This window comes from Zootermopsis nevadensis, unplaced genomic scaffold (assembly GCF_977971745.1).
Source record: "Zootermopsis nevadensis isolate Lab colony 2312 unplaced genomic scaffold, Znev_1.0 Znev_ptg000024l, whole genome shotgun sequence".
Taxonomy (NCBI): domain Eukaryota; kingdom Metazoa; phylum Arthropoda; class Insecta; order Blattodea; family Termopsidae; genus Zootermopsis; species Zootermopsis nevadensis.
The window spans coordinates 18,441,357-18,458,920 of record NW_028259156.1 but is presented as its reverse complement, the minus strand read 5'-3'; the positions used below and the strand labels follow the sequence as shown (position 1 = coordinate 18,458,920).

At 38.1% G+C, this 17,564-nt stretch overlaps 2 protein-coding genes across 4 annotated transcripts in view; both read left to right on the top strand.

Annotated features, from left to right (window-relative positions):
- The first annotated feature begins 6,648 nt into the window (after positions 1–6,648).
- Cpr66D (Cuticular protein 66D) lies at positions 6,649–13,958 on the top strand. Of its 2 annotated transcripts, none has more exons than XM_022077062.2 (5): positions 6,649–6,738; positions 9,321–9,641; positions 12,414–12,578; positions 13,016–13,120; positions 13,289–13,958. In XM_022077062.2, exons 1-5 carry the CDS (start codon positions 6,727–6,729, stop codon positions 13,592–13,594), a joined length of 909 nt encoding a protein of 302 aa, XP_021932754.1. In that variant the 5' UTR covers positions 6,649–6,726; the 3' UTR covers positions 13,595–13,958. The 2 variants fall into 2 exon arrangements, with proteins under 2 accessions (XP_021932754.1, XP_021932753.1); XM_022077061.2 differs by having other exon boundaries at positions 6,659–6,738; positions 9,291–9,641.
- A 3,114-nt stretch (positions 13,959–17,072) lies between these two features.
- Pex7 (peroxisomal biogenesis factor 7) overlaps positions 17,073–17,564 on the top strand; it is a 43,962-nt gene continuing 43,470 nt past the window's right edge. Inside the window, exon 1 of one of the 2 annotated variants that reach the window (XM_022077055.2) lies at positions 17,073–17,211. The gene's annotated coding sequence lies outside the window, so the exon portion shown is untranslated. Of the gene's footprint in view, positions 17,223–17,564 lie in introns of both variants that reach the window. The other variant, XM_022077056.2, reaches the window with a different exon arrangement.

Here is a 17,564-nt window from a genome sequence, read left to right as displayed (position 1 = left end):
ATTTCCGACGTGTTTTTGATTTTTTAAAATTTCGACATTTTTTGAAATTTCTCAAAGGGTTACCCCTTTGAGAAATTTCAAAAAATGTCGAAATTTGTCGTTTTGGACGATTTCCGACGTGTTTTTGATTTTTTAAAATTTCGACATTTTTTGAAATTTCTCAAAGGGTTACCCCTTTGAGAAATTTCAAAAAATGTCGAAATTTGTCGTTTTGGACGATTTTTTGACGTTTTTTGATTTTTTAAAATGTCGAAATTTGTCGTTTTGGACGATTTCCGACGTTTTTTGATTTTTTTAAAATTTCGACATTTTTTGAAATTTCTCAGAGGGGTACCCCTTTGAAAAATTTCAAAAAATGTCGAAATTTGTCGTTTTGGACGATTTCCGACGTGTTTTTGATTTTTTTAAAATTTCGACATTTTTTGAAATTTCTCAGAGGGGTACCCCTTTGAAAAATTTCAAAAAATGTCGAAATTTGTCGTTTTGGACGATTTCCGACGTGTTTTTGATTTTTTTAAAATTTCGACATTTTTTGAAATTTCTCAAAGGGGTACCCCTTTGAGAAATTTCAAAAAATGTCGAAATTTGTCGTTTTGGACGATTTTTTGACGTTTTTTGATTTTTTAAAATGTCGAAATTTGTCGTTTTGGACGATTTCCGACGTTTTTTGATTTTTTAAAATTTCGACATTTTTTGAAATTTCTCAAAGGGTTACCCCTTTGAGAAATTTCAAAAAATGTCGAAATTTGTCGTTTTTTACGATTTCCGACGTGTTTTTGATTTTTTAAAATTTCGACATTTTTTGAAATTTCTCAAAGGGTTACCCCTTTGAGAAATTTCAAAAAATGTCGAAATTTGTCGTTTTGGACGATTTTTTGACGTTTTTTGATTTTTTAAAATGTCGAAATTTGTCGTTTTGGACGATTTCCGACGTTTTTTGATTTTTTTAAAATTTCGACATTTTTTGAATTTTCTCAGAGGGGTACCCCTTTGAGAAATTTCAAAAAATGTCGAAATTTGTCGTTTTGGACGATTTCCGACGTTTTTTGATTTTTTTAAAATTTCGACATTTTTTGAAATTTCTCAGAGGGGTACCCCTTTGAAAAATTTCAAAAAATGTCGAAATTTGTCGTTTTGGAAGATTTCCGACGTTTTTTGATTTTTTTAAAATTTCGACATTTTTTGAAATTTCTCAGAGGGGTACCCCTTTGAAAAATTTCAAAAAATGTCGAAATTTGTCGTTTTGGACGATTTCCGACGTGTTTTTGATTTTTTTAAAATTTCGACATTTTTTGAAATTTCTCAAAGGGGTACCCCTTTGAGAAATTTCAAAAAATGTCGAGATTTGTCGTTTTGGACGATTTTTTGACGTTTTTTGATTTTCTAAAATGTCGAAATTTGTCGTTTTGGACGATTTCCGACGTTTTTTGATTTTTTTAAAATTTCGACATTTTATGAAATTTCTCAAAGGGTTACCCCTTTGAGAAATTTCAAAAAATGTCGAAATTTGTCGTTTTGGACGATTTCCGACGTTTTTTGATTTTTTTAAAATGTCGAAATTTGTCGTTTTGTACGATTTCCGACGTTTTTTGATTTTTTTAAAATTTCGACATTTTTTGAAATTTCTCAAAGGGGTACCCCTCTGAAACGTTGGTAAACATCGACCAGACTACTCAGCGCAACAACCCAGAAGACAGAAATCTTCAATTTAGATTTTTGTTTGTGAGATCCCGGGTTCAGATCTCGGCTCGAGGTCGGCTGTCCTGACTGTAATTCTTCATTACTTCCAGTGGAAAAAACCCTCAGAAAATGATCCCAGATTCTACCACTTTATTCCAGATTATTTTCAATTTATTATTTATTAATTGCCTTGTCATTTTACGCCATATAATTTAACAGCGTAATTTAATACGACACAAACAAACAAAAAATTAATTTATTATCTTGTTATCTTTTCCTTTCTTTTCCTTTATTCCTTATTTAACAATGCTGAATACCTTTTAGAGATTATATCAAGTGAACTTATAAATGCTGGAATAACTATGAACGGAGAATTCAAGAGGATGTGGAAGGAGTCTTGGATTATTTTGTGGCATTGGGTGAATTGTTTGGGACTACACCAGATCATTTGTCACTGGAAGAATTCGAAATAAAACATGATTTATAAAGTATTTCCTGAATTCCCTGTGTAACTGACCGATTTAGCAATGTTTTCATCCCCAGACATCGATGCTGCAGTGATGGTAACTGATTTTGGTCCCAGTAACAACACTCTGGCCCTAACCACGTGCCAGCGCTTTCTGGGATATGAATGGACAGGAGTCTTCAGCCGTGACAGGAACTTGGCTCCGGCTGTTCTGGACCCAGTGAACGAGCGACTGCGTACCGCAGGACTGCTGTACCTCGACAAAGCGGTTCTTGCCGACAACGCCGCGTGTCCTCTCCTTCCGGGGACGTCGTAAGTGGGCCCTGAGTAGTAGTCAGGCTCACAAAACGTCTATCCCAAGTTTAATTCAAATATGGCTTGTGTATTTAATTGCCAGTTTTATAACGTATCTTGATGCGTGGAATGGTAATATTTCACTTCAGTGTAGTTTAGAATGTACATTCAAACTAATAAAATTATGTCCAATTATCATATATAAATCAGAATCTTAAACTAAGAAGTCACGAACTGCAAAAATGTAAAACCTCCTTACGATTTCGGTGCCACGCACAAAGATTTTGACCTTCGGGATAAAATAAAGCCGTTAACAAATTAACACTGTAACAGAAGATCAGATAAACTTGTTTTAATTTTTTTCAAAACCCACCAAGTTCGAATTTTGCGATTGGGTGTACAGAACTTCTTTGTGTTCATGAAGTACTCGGTTGGACTTTCAGAGTGTCATCACAGATTTGTTATGTTTATCCTCACCCTTAAACAAACGCTAGTGCCTTGTAATCCTGGGGTCTCGGCTTCGATTCCCGACGGTGCCCGAATTTATAACTTGTGTTGGGCAAGGCCGTGGTCTAGGCAACACGGAGTTTTCCTCCGGGGGCTTCTTCCCCGGTTTCTCCGTGGCATCCCAACAATTACTCCATTCACACACAGAAGAAGGCAATGGCAAACCACTTCTGGATCATCTGCCAAGAACGTATATGAACAGGTCCCAGTCCGAGAAAAGGATGGAAGGATCCTGTTCATATGGACCTGTCGTCAGACAGAACACTACAAATAAAAAGAAAGTGCCTTAAAATAGGCCACAACCATTTACACATTCTGTGCAATTTACAATCATCTGAATTCCACCCCTTGCAGTCTATAAATGATTGAAAAACTTAACTGTAAGAGAGAAGGAGTCTCCAGGCTTCTGTTATGCTGAAATAACACTTGAATGTGGTATCTGTGGATGCTCCAGAATTTGTCCGGGCAGCAATGTCAGTGCCTGAAGATACTGGCCGCGAGACACGTGGGAGCTCGGCGAAACACCCGCGTTTCCTTGTAAATGTGTCGGAGCGCCTTGGTGTGCCAGTTTTACACCTGGCACCGACGATTTTATTTTCTGTTTTTTCCCATCTTCTTGGGATCTCATGATTATATAAGGATAATACGATAAATTAGATTCTGATATACTAGGCCTAATTTCCTGAAGATTCATGTTTATTTTGGATGAAGTTGAGTCTGGAATCCACGCATAACTCGGCTGCAGGAATATGTTCTGTTGCGGGTTACTGTCCGGTAGATCTGGCTTCTCGTATATCTCATAACTCTGTGTTTGCTGGCGGGGTCTGTACCTTGATGACTCACTTCGAGGTTGTTGATGCATGAACGGCCGATTTATGTCTTCTTGGTGGGGTCTGTACCCGTGATGTAACACGTTGCTTAGTGAATTTTGAGGCGCGTTAGCCGAATAATTGTCGCGTAACAGCAAAATATCTTTAATACTCTTTACTCTGGCATCTGATATGAAATTTCGTGATTCTTGCACCTGAAGATCACGGTTGCAATGAGTAGGACTCGCTGTTTGCAATAGAGCGCAGACGGGAAGCACAAATACTGCGTGGGACACCATTATCTGTGGAAGAAACCAAGAATTTCGATCAGTCTGAACACTGTAAACCAGTTCGGTTAAATAAAATTACAGGCAATATATTGCTGTGAATACAATGCATGGGGTTATTTAATGATGCTGATTTCAGAAGTCATATCTTCGGTTCTTGGTAAGAAGGACCCAAGTCAGATTTTATCCCTTCTTACGAACTCCAAAAATAAATAATCAGTCACAGCGGATTTTTACTACGATAAATGTAGGGACTTTTGTTTTTCGTAGAAATAGTGTTAATGTTGTTGTACATATTTTTTAAAATGTTAGTTTACATAAGTAATGTTTTCGTCAGAAACCTCCAGACTTCATCAGCGCGGAAAGGGTTAATTCGTGATGCAAATAGAGACAGCGCTCACCTGTAATGTGCTTCTGTGAGACGGCCGTGCAGACTGAAGACGACTGGAACCGAAATTTCGTTTTATATCTGTCCCGTTGTGGAGCCCACATGACCAGGGTCGCTCTCTCTGGCAGACATGAGAGCTTGTAGCACTGAAGAGCAGACATGATGGAGAGAATTGTCAGGACTTGGCATAAATATGATCAGTAGGGGTGTACCAAACAGGGATTCAAGTCGTTCTAAGGTCAGATTTCAGGATACATCTGATTTTAATTATAATTAATGTTATTTTTGTAAGACTTGAGGTTCTCACAGCGGTGAGTATGAAGATTTCCGTCTTCTGGGTTGTTGCGCTGTGTAGTCTGGTCGATGTTAACTAACGTTTCAGAGGTCATACTGCCTCCATCATCAGGGCGATGAAGATTTCTGTCTTCTGGGTTGTTGCGCCGTGTAGTCTGGTCGATGTTAACCAACGTTTCAGAGGTCATACTGCCTCCGTCATCAGGGCGATGAGTATGAAGATTTCTGTCTTCTGGGTTGTTGCTCTGTGTAGTCTGGTCGATGTTAACCAACGTTTCAGAGGTCATACTGCCTCCGTCATCAGGGCGATGAATATGACCTCTGAAACGTTGGCTAACATCAACCAGACTACACAGCGCAACAACCCAGAAGACGGAAATCTTCAATGTTATTTTTATTTTTTACGTATATTTACATTATGTTCTATGAGAACGAATAATGGATACCTATTTAACAGTTTTTGAAGGACTAGATTTCTCTCTCGGGGTTCTTCGGCTCGCGGTCATTTGGGTACATCTCTGCCATGCCCCCATTACCTCGTCGCCCATCCTCGTTGGTACAAGGACGAGGAACCTTTCCCCATTTGTACAACGTCGGCTTTCAGGGATGAGCCGCATCGTCTGTTGAAACTTCCCTATTGTTCGATCATCGTACGGAGCACCAGAGCCTGATACGGTGTTGGGAACTGGCCTCTCCAATTGAGAGAATCTCCAATCAGTATTTTTCGTCCCTCCCACGAACTCATTCACATTTCAGCAACTTTCTAGCTTGCCGTCTGCCCGAAGTTTGACCTCATCACTCTGTTTCTACCAAGCCGATTGACCTCATGGGACAGGGATTAATAAAGAAATTCTTTCTTTGATGAAATCCGACACTTCTGTGCCGTATTAATAACGGCTCTCCACTAGATTCTATCCTAGGCCAGATGAAGCCAGTGTACACCCTCACGCCATGTTTCTTTAACATACATTTTAATATTATTCTCTCATCTTCTTCTAGGTCTTTCGAGTGGTTCTCTACAGGTTGTCCAACTAAAATTTACTCATCTTCCATCTCACCCTCCTTCAATTCTTCGTACTTTTCATACTTGATGAAGAATTCTTTGTATGTAATTGCTTCATTCTCTTAATTTATTTAACGATCTCTTTTGTTGCTTAAGTTAATAGTATCGAATAGGGGACTGACAGAATCGGACAGGATGTGGGAGGAAATGATCATAGCCTATTTGAAGGTGGCATCTCAGCATTTTCTCGAAATAACTGTTCAAAACTTTTGGGATTTTGAAAATTTGTATTATTTGAGTAATAAGGTAAATTAATATGACTGGTTGGGTTTTCATTAATATCAACGTTGTTTCTGTAAACAAGGCGCTGAGAAATACAATTTTATCTGCTTACGACATGTACTCTGACTTATCTAGATATTCCAGCCATGTTGTTAACAGCTATAAATTAAAAAAATATTAAATATTTAATTTTTTCAATAATACAGGCCTCATAGGAATAGCCCTAGCATTTAAAACTCATAATTATATTTATTTTGTCAATAATACCAAAGACAGGAGTAATTTAGGTTTCAGATTAGTTTGAAATTTGTGCTTAGGTTGTTTAAGGTGGACTTACTTGTGCTTTTTATTAAACTACGCTCATAGCGTCGAGTTTTGTCTGCAGTGGCTAATGATCAGCTAAATGATATGTGAACCAATCAACAAATAAATCCTATTCGTTCACAAATAAGACAACCGAAGGCTGGGCCGATATTGCATCAACAGATCGAGCATTGTTGTGTGCCTCGGCTTAAATGGCGATGGACCGGTTCCACCCCACTTTTACGTTTCTAGAGCATTGCCCCTCCCGTCTGGAAGTTCTCACTCCCTTTCAGGACCAAAATTTCCTTCTCAATTACTTCCACGTGTGACGTCATGTAATCTTCCGTATAAGAAGGCGACTGCAATATGGACCCTCAGTTTCCAATCGCTGAGCCAGGTGGAAGGAAAGAGCCATGGGATTTCAGGTAGGATTTGTGTTCGTACAGTGAGTGTTCGCTTTCTTTGAACGAAATGCAGAATTTCTCAAAACGTATACGTGTCGATAAACTGAAACAGATTTCAGTATTGACGGCTTTGCAAATCATGTATTATTGTGCAGTTATGTCTCTTACGCATGTTCTTATCCATTTTATTTGATATATTTCTTAAATTTTCTTGTGATTTTCATGCATATTAATTGTATGTAATAACTTGTATTGGAATTAAAAAAACAAATCTTCATGTTAACCCTTTCTAGGAAGGCAAGTAATCATACAGTTACCGAGAAAGAAATCAAGATTAAAATTGGCTGATAGAAAAAGGATTGCACTACATGTCAAATATAAATATGTACGAAGTGTAACGCGGTTAAAATGTCTGAAACTCGTAGCTACAGAAAAGGAACATTAGGTGTATGGCAAGTGAATCGACTTTAACAAAGAGACAGGACGTGATAAAACAAATTTGAATAACATAACTTCGTCAACTTTGTTAAATGTGCAGAAAGACCTTAAATTTAAAATGTCACAGTACGCCAGGTGAGAAATACTGATTTCGTGCACAAAATATACGCAGTGTGGGGGAGGGGGGGTCATTAATGGAATATTTGGAAAACGTGTTCCACAAATTGAAGCTTCACTTCCTCAACTTTGTTAAAGAAATTTAAGATCGATCCCAACTGAACAACTTACAGTTCATATAAAGTGCATTTTTCTTTTCCTGTAGAAAGTTTTCCCACGCACTTCTGTGTCTTGAGATCGACTCCACTTGAAGGCGAAGGTCGACCAGTGGTATTAGTTACTAGCATTTGATAAAACGTGAGCCAAACAATCATGCCCTCTCTCTTTGTAACCTTTTGCTGTTTGTGAGAGAATGAATCCAATTTATGAAACACGGCCATGGAACATTAAATGCGAATTATAATTGCAGAGGTAGGAGAATGATTGCACAAGGATCTGGGGATTGTCCCTAACCGAAATTTGCTTATACTTCCTTATACAGGTTCATTAGAAGTCACGTAAATAACACGTTGAAGCATTTTTTGAATATGAGTTAACAGATTATTGACGATTCATACTTTTATTCGAACGTTGTAAAATATGAGATATTGTCAACAGCATTAAATAAGACATAATAAATACAAAGATAAATAAATTCGGCTTGCCTTTCTTCTACCCCAGACCAAATTCTGCGTTACTCAACAAATCTGTCGCCAGACGTAAACCCATTTTCACTTCGTGATCGAGTGATATCTAAGATCTCACATAGCCTAACGCCATGCAAACCTGTTGCTTGCAACACGAGAAAGTTTAGTTGTCGAGGGCTGTTTTCGCTGCAAATCTTACCACTGCGGCCACTCCCTTCCAAAAGGAAACCGAAAAATTGCTGACACATAATACTTCAACTTTCATACAGATTATTAAGATGTTGGTTTAATTTTTTTTTCATCCTTCATTTGTATCTAACAGCTCAGTGGCGTGTTCAGCTGTTATATTGAATTAAAAAAACCCAGTCATGATAGTACAAGAATTGTATTTAGGAATAAATAACATTCTTGTGTTTAGGTTAGTTTTAATTTTTTCATGGAATTGCACAGTCTCAGAAACAGTAAAAATTTTATCGAAATTAAACCGTCACTCGAGCAATCAATTAATAAATCAATTTTTAGATTAATGACTCAGGAGCTGGGAAGAACAGAGGTAGAGATTGAGTGCCTAAGGAAAACCGCATTCCCACTGTTGGTCTGGCTAACCAATAATTCATGTGAGATTCGAAACGGAGACCTTCGTACGAGTGCCGACAATAGAATCTCGACGTTTCGGTCGTTTTTTTATTTCATCCGGTATAATACCAGTAATGTTTATTAAAATAGGTCAAAAGCTTCCTCTCGCATCACTACCGTTCATTAACATTCTTATGTCTGTCAGACTGCCCAGAATCTGTAGTTGTTGAAGCGACTTTAAATCAAGAAATTAGACTCAAAATTGGAGAAGTCCTGCACGTGTTTATTAAATACGCTTTTTTGTAATTTGTCAGACATAATCGGCCTTGATTTTCATTTACTCCAAATAGCCAATATAGCAGTTGATGCAATTAAGAGTAAAAATATTTCCCCTTGTATTTCGTTACATATTTACGATTTCGAAACACGTTCAACTTGAGCATTGTATGCGTTTTGTGACATGTGACTCAAAAATTTCTTGTACGACGAGCCGTTATATTTGATTTACGCTCATGTGAAGTGGCAATTACATTGCACTGATAACAACGAGACTTCAAGATCCCCTAAGAAATTTCAGTGCAGTTTCAAAATACCAAAATTTTATCTAAATCCGGCAGGTATTTTCGGAGATGTAACATGTGAACGGATGGACGATCTCCCAATATTGCTTTTATTTAATACACTTTGTTTATTAACCCGCTACTCACATTATGGGTACGATGTAATGACAGGACAGGAGACAGTGGAGGTCGTCAGTGTTTATTACTTTGCACGTGTCTGTGACGGGGTCAGATAAGATGATGCACATTGCTTTAGATGCCGCACTGTGGTCTGTGGGTGCAACAGGTTTTGGCAGGAGTGCTTGTGACTGTGGTGGTCGTTGCGTCGTATCCCGTGACCTATGTGCAGCCGAGCCCACAGCATGGCCAGCAGACGGTGTCACCCCAACAATACAGGGTGTTGCTTCAGCAAGCGCAGCCTCAGGTCGGTGCCGCGCTGTACCAACAGCAGCCCCAGACTCAATCCCTAATCTACCAACAGCAAGTGCAGCCTCAGCCTCAGCCTCAGTCTCAGCCTCAGGTCTACTCGGTGCCTCGACTCAAGGCACGTCCCGTCCCCACTCAACAGCCGGGGGAACAGGTCATCCAGGAAGCTGAGGACTATGACGTGAGTAGCGTTTACATATTCAGAATGTCCCAACAAGTAACTGCGGATCATTCTAGTTCATTATTAACTTCCGCCGTTTTCCCTCGTCATTTCCTCAGCCTAGAAGACCGAAATAGCACAGGATGAAATAAGTGAGCGCATTTAGAAAGCGTGTACAGTTAGGATTGGAGAGGGGTTTGTCGAACTAAATGATAACATTTCTCAAAAGCGGTTTGTAGATCATGTTATGATTTACATTTTTTTTTCTGGATTTTTAAGTATTCAAGGCGGTGTGAATGGAAATGGTTGTGTTCTGACTTTTTGCGCCCGGGTAGTACGCTACACGTCGCACAAGCCCAGAAGACCGTCGCCTGTAAGTTTTATTCCAAATATTTTTCGTCGTAACGCAGGCCTGTAAGTCTATATTTAACCAGACACAAGGAATTATAATTTGAGTCTGTTTAGTGAAGTATCTGCAGCGTGATTAGCCACAAGGTTCTTCATTACACGCCTTTTGAGAACGTTCACGATTTCTATGAAAGCAGCAAAATTTCTCGTCCACCTGAGTAGCTATCAACGTTTTCATGGAGGACGCTGGAGTCAAGTCATGATGTAGTGAATGTAGCGTGCGTTTTCCGTCATCGTGTAGGTTACCACGCGGTCGTGTCAGAAGGGTTGGATCTCGAGCTTGCGTAAGAAGAAAAGGCTTTGAAAATGTTGCGCTATGCTGTCGGTTGCTTCCTGGTACTCATTATCTATGAAATTTTATTTTATTCGCGTGAAAGTCCGTTGTGGTTATTTAACGACGATATTTCAACTGCAGTGGTTATGTAACGTTCATTAACATGGGAAGGTACCCATGAATGAAGAATACACAAGGGATTGGAAGTACGTAAATGTTTAATCGTCGCATAAAGTGTGGAGGAAATGCCATTAATATCTTTTATATTTTGATATGAATTATTTTCTCTAAGCCTTACATAAATACCCCGCAAATAGGAATCGCATTTGAATCTTCTGTAAGGCAGGTTTACAGCTCTCCAGTCTAAAAACATTTGGTTTCTTCCTCTCTGGCTTTGTATGAGTTTGTATCAGTGCAAATATTAACAGCTTAATTTGCCCTAAGTATCATCACACCTCAAATTTTAGCGCTGTATAGGAATACTGATCTGCCGATGTTATTTGATTGAACATAGGCAAAACCTGTCAGATTGCGAATTAGCAGACCCCTCGGGGTGGCAGCTGATTGGCTAGTCTGTGTTCTGTTCGTTCAAACGTATCATTTGCTATTTCCACCTCTTTCCAGGGCAACTTTCTTAAATATCATGTATGGGGACTCAACAGCATTGGTTTGAAACCTCATTTTCCGGGTTAATGATCCCAGCGCTGCCATTTCCAGGGTTTTTGCACTACTGATACCGTTTATTTATTAAACGGAACTTTCAGCTGCATTGTTTGTCGTCGAATGGTATGACGATAATGAAATGCTGTGACCAGTTGAATCTAATTCCAATACACATAAAAACTTTCTCTAACATCCAGTTTAACACATTTCGATGTAAGTAACTACGAATCATACGACACCATTAAACTCTTACAAATGAATGTGCGATGCTACACGATGCATATTCTTCCTTGGTTTACTTGACGAGAGTTGCGACGTGTTTGCTCACCCCTGTTAGACGCCATGGCCACTTGTCTGTCCGTCCCACAACTGTTACATATTTGCAGCGAAATAAGAGTACCTGTCACATGCAAGAAGTAGGAAGCGTAGAAAGTAGTTGAGAGTGAAATTACTTTCTCTATTCAGATCAAGTGGGGAGAGGAGAAAGGGAAACACAACCCCCCCCTCCTTTCGTTTTACGCCCATTACTGGTTTGATCACCCGCGTATAATGAATGCTACGCCATTGGCGATATAATGAACGGAAATGTAGCTAATAAGAAACAAAAGTAGAGACTTTATACGGAAATATTATGCAGTGCCCGGTGGAATGCAGGCAAATAAATACGAATAGTGATACGTAGCGATCGAATCCCACTAGGAGCATGTATATAACACATCTAAGCTAACCTGTGTAGACGTACGCCTTGGGCCAAATACCTTTCATTCCAACGAGTCATTTTTCAACTTAATTCCGATCTGAATAGATCACACTGTCTCCATCTTTATCCCTGAAGAGGTAGACAGCATGTTTATCCTCACAATGCTCAGTACTGGGGCAATGGCGCATCCATAAAGTGCCATTACCCCAGACGTGGTTAACATTACGCATTATTTATTCCCGCCAGATCCCATACGTTACAAGACTTCAGATTCAGAATAATAGACATACATATTTATACTTTCAAATGTTATCGCTTGTTTTAAGATATAAGAACACAAAATTAAGCTTAACGTGCAATCTGTTAATTTTAAAACTTAGAAGAGACGGGCCTACAACGAGATTTTTCTTAACCACAAATAAACAACGACAACCTGAACCACCATAACAGCTCGAGACTCTCTATGCCGTCAAGAGATGTCAGTGTGAACAGAACGCTCTGAATTAAATTCGGGTGGCGTCATGACCTGTGTCATATACGGATGACAATCGAATTTCTTTGATAGGGCAAAATATGAAGAGGAATTACTGGCGTGACGTCTAATTTTGACAATTCAGTGAGGGAAGGTAGAATAGAGGCGGCCAAGAGGTAAACAGTCGCAAAACGAGCAAAGAGAACGTAGACAAGGCTGTGCCTAGTAGAAACATCAAGGGATCACTATTATGATGACTTTGTATGTTTGTTGCAGCCTAATCCTCACTACCAATTTGCATTTGATGTGAAGGACGATGAGTTTACAAACTACCAGAACAGGAAAGAGCAGCGAGAGGGAGGAAAGATTTCTGGCAGCTACAGTGTTGTTGACTCTGATGGGTTTATTCGCACTGTCAAGTATACAGCAAATCCCGAAGAGGTTTGTATGATTCACTGTGTTCCTTACGGCCCTCTTTAAATTTAACACTTTTCATGCTACATGTGAATTATCTCACTTGGGAGTTCTTCTGATCTGGATTTTATTTCTTGTTTGAGAAAATCAGTGTAGCAAATCTCTCAACGGTTAAATGCAACTACTATTCTGTTCCTGTATACTTACTGATAACTTCAAAGTTTCTATCTGAATGTGTTTTGATTAAAGCGTACATAATAAGTTTAAATTTCTTGGACCTTATCCAACATTTTAGTTTGTCTTAAAATAAAATGTTGCAGAAACTGATTGTTTCCATCTTCAGACACTGGAAAATCTAATCTGATGAGTCAGATTGAAAGAGCTAATCTCAGTCATTGGTCCAGTAAGTTAAATTGGGAATCTATGTGAATCACACATGCTTTATGTTTTGTAAATTATTGCAGGGCTTCAAAGCTCAGGTGACCCGTGAGCCGACAAACATCGTAGTGAAGATCCCGACCCCGACTCCAGCACAAGAGCAGGTGCAGCAGCCACATCAATATATTGCTGTAAGTCCACTTCCTTTTACTAAGACACAGTAAGTATTTTCCTGAAAAATTGCGGAAACATTTTAGTTTCAAGCTGGCACCAAATTAATAGCATCAGAATCAATCATGGCAGATCTGTTTGGTATATTCGGAAGGTACATCTGATAAAATTAGTTTCTTTCTATGCAGCAACCAGTTCCTTCTCGTCAACCATTTGCCCAAGTATACAATAGTGTGGCTTCACAACCGACACCAGAACAGTTGGCACAACTGCGAACACTGGCGAGGCAGCAGTTTACTGCAGTTCCACAGCCACAACCCGTACCAGCAGCAGCAGCTGCGCCTCAACCAGTGCAGTACCAGGGAGTGCAGCCACACGTTCAATATACACCACAACCTGAAGTGCCAAGACCAAAGGCTGTAAAGGCAGGAGCGATTGAGTACTTGGCACAACAGCCAGGTGCCTCTGTGGTGTATCAGGCGTATCAAGAGTGAAGTGTGAGAAGGGCCTCATGAGCTATGGGCAGTAATGCAGACTGAAAGAGGAACTGTTGTGCTGTGCTACTGGAAACATTGCTTCAGTTATGCTAATCCTAAACTTCAATTTTGATTTAGAAATAAGTAACCCTTGATAATACCTAGTAATCAGTTTTAAACTTTACTGACAAAATGTCAATTAAATTTAATCTAAGCAGTTTTAGATATAAAATAAAATGAAATATCTAGGCTTTTCTGCTGGCTGCATGCAAGAGTACAAAACCTTTTTTCATGAAACATAAACACGAAGTATGAAAAAATTGTATGTTACTAATATTCATGAAATAACTGAAATTTAAATAAAGAGAAACTTTTTTGGTTAGCTTTTGTCAGAATCTTTTAAAGTACTGCAGTAATCACCCTAAACAACCCATGTGTGTACTAGTACTTAATTTTTAAAAAGTAATGATAACATCGTCCTCTCCTTCCTCTGTTATATCCATACGAAGAAGGAAACTAGAAATTTTAAGCTACAACCGAATAAAAGCTGGGATAAGTAGAAGAGCACATGGGTTTTAACCACTATTCTGGATTAGAAATTTATTCCTACAGTCCTTGGAAGATGGGTAGCAGTCATACTGTTACCATTTCTTTCTTGATTGACTGAAACATTTATCAATTATGTTGTATGTTTGAGTGGAGTATGAGAAATTTTTTGTCACATCTATTTCTTCTTATCACTGTTAATAAACTATGACAGTGGAAATTCAAAATAAAATGTATAATTGTATGACAATGATATATCATAATTAATATCACTCTTTACTAATATATCTGTCTTAATTTCTGTCTAATATTGTCTCTCTCTCTTCTTGGCCTTAGAGCAAGTGTGTGGATATTTATCTAATATGTCACATTTGCCTTGTATTTGGAAGATCCCAGGTTCAAGCCTCAGCTCAAAGACTGACTATCCTGACTGAGGCTTTTGTAGATTTCCTCAGTCTGTCTAGGCAAATTCCAGGACAGCACCTTAAATTAGGCCATTACCACTTCCTCCCATATCCTTTCAAATTCTTTATTCAGTATGTATAATATTATTTTATGCTACATAGCCTTAGCTACTGACAGCATTATTAAATAAACCACGTACAAAAACAAAAATATACCAGATTTTGTAATGTGATAGAGGCAGTTTATCAAACCATTGAAATAATTATAATAATGGATGGCAACAGTGAAGTAATATGAAATGTGAAATAAAATTTATCAAAGATGTAATTAAACTTTATAAATACTATTCATGATGGTGATGGAAAATTGCATTTATGGTAAATAAAGAGATAGAGACATTGTAAGAATAAGAGATAATTTTTTTGACATCAGTTCACATTGTTATGCTTGTGTAGTTTAATTTATTTTTTGCTATGATTAATACGTTACATTACAACTAAATGCAGTCAGAAATTAGCCTAACAATTTACAGTAATCAATGAAAGTGAGTCACACAAAGATTAATTCCTCATTCTCTGTACTAAAATTTGTCTGAGAGGCTCCAAATTAGAGGAATCAGAATATTAGACACATAATTTTTTAAGAGGTTATCATACTTAACTCATCTACTTTTATTACATTCTCACCTTTGAATGATATAGCCCAATTTTTTAAACAAGGTCCTCTTGACTGACTGAGTCATGTGATATGAATATAATGTGTAGTGGAGAGGTATAATTACAGTTGGTCATACCATGTCAGTGGTCACATTTTAATGTTTCCATCAAGATGTCTTCATTGCTGCTGCAGGTATACAGACAAAAGATTTTTTGGGATAGCAATTATATCTAGCAATGTTAAAACATCTTTGAATTATAATTTATTATGAAAGTTCAAGTGTAAAAATAACAACAATATAACAAATTTAATAATGTATATAAATAAAATTAAAAAGTATCATGCAAGAAAGTCCTCCATATTGAGTAACATTTAAAGTGACAGGCACTTTATTACAGAAGAAATGAGTTATAGTCTGAAAGTAGAAAACATGCAATTTCTCATGAAGTTCTATTAGGGAAATTTTACTTCACACTGTTATAAATTACTGAAGGATGTAATCATGCTGGTAATTTAGTAAATTCCACATTATGTTGAACATTCATCAACTCTGGAATTTAAAATAAGCAGAAAGTGTTCCTAAAATTTTAAACACTGTTGAATATTATCTGCGTCCTTTGGTATCTAGCCTATTATGCTCCCCTAGCCAGCATAGTGGTGACCAACATGATGGCGCACACCCCATTTGAAGTGTGCATGCTTGTCTGTCTTCACAAAAGTATGCACAGGTCCAGTAACACCATGGCCGCCACCACCTCCATCACGCCTTACTCGTGCCTCATTGACCTCATCTGCCAGCCCAACTGCAGTGATAGAGATACCAACTGGTTACAGCATAGTATACACAATTCTAACACCACAGTTACAAAGAAAAAATCCTTTCTGACAGTTATTTATGCATTTTAATATCATGGAAGCAAGTGTTCAAATGCAGTTCATGTAGCACCCAGAGTATCTGCGTTGAGAAATTTTCCATGTATCCTCATACTTATACAGCTAATGAAAATTAATATCCTGAAGTGTTAAGCGCAGGGAATCATACATACATCTGGGAGTAAAATAATGTTATACTGGGTGGCTTGCTGCTCCATTCTCCAACTCTGAATCATAGGTTATGATGTGAAGCATACTGCCATTCAGACTGAAGAGATTTTATGTTTGAAACTCAAAGAGACACCACAGGGCAACTATAAAACATAACAGCCAGTGTGACTATAATCTTCGAACTCAGCTTATCCTAACATTACTATCACTTCTCTACTAGAAAAGGCTGAGGGAGAGAAACTTCCTGAACTGTGGAAACAACTACAGTGTTCTGATTCTTTATGAAAGTTTTAAAGTGTTGGCTACACAAGAAAAACAACATCATTATAAAACATTACAAATAAATGAAAAAAACCTCTGTGCTAAAGCACATAACATTTTCTTAGCTGGAGTCAGGGTTGCCCAACACTTTGTAAATTAAATATTACATCTGTACTCTGGTCAGGCAATTCTGTACAACTCTTAGAAACTGTTCATCTCTCAAATAGTTCTGAATAATTCTGTGGAAAAATTGAAGAAGTTTATTCAGAAGAATAAAGCTAACCTACCTAAACAGAAGTGCTTGCATAGGCACAAGTAAACGTGTTACAAGACACACAATGGGATATCCAGTTAAATGTGCAAATGGCAACCTAACCTAACTTAGACTACATTTATCTGACCAGATCAATCTAAGTTTTAATACAAATAATCACTGACATAATAAAAGTTTAAATTAAAATAATTTCTAATACTCTGTTGTTGTCAGCTAAATACACTTTATTTTTACCCCTATTTTAACACGCAGTTACACCAATTCCCTCTGTCTGTGAAATTTTCCAAGATAAGCTTGGCTATACTGCAAGAACGTACGTAAAATTAAAATGGTGTACATTCAAGTTTAGAGTCTCTTCTAACTTAAAAGCAGTCTTATCATTACCTGTTGTGCCATGTGTGGTATAATCATAACAAATGACGTGGAGAAAATGTCACCAATACTGGAGGTTAGTTAATAGTAAGTAAAGTAAAGTTGTCCCACTACACGCCATGTAGGCGTTTGGAGGGAGAGTAATATAGCTCTAGTCATTCTTGATCTAGGAACTAGATGGCGATGAGTGGTCACGCTCCGGCCACGTTTTACCCCCGGGAAAAGATCCCGTTACCCACTGGATAGGAGGATGGGTGGGCCCCAGAGTGGGTGTAGATGCTGAAGCTGATTTTTTTTCTTTTTGGCCCCCGCGGGATCGAACCCCTGTCGTCAAGTCCGTTGCCAGTCTCCATAATGACTGAGCTACCCCAGCTCTTAGTTAATATTAATATTACTGTAAGTTATACTTTGCTGTAGGTAGCCAAAAGT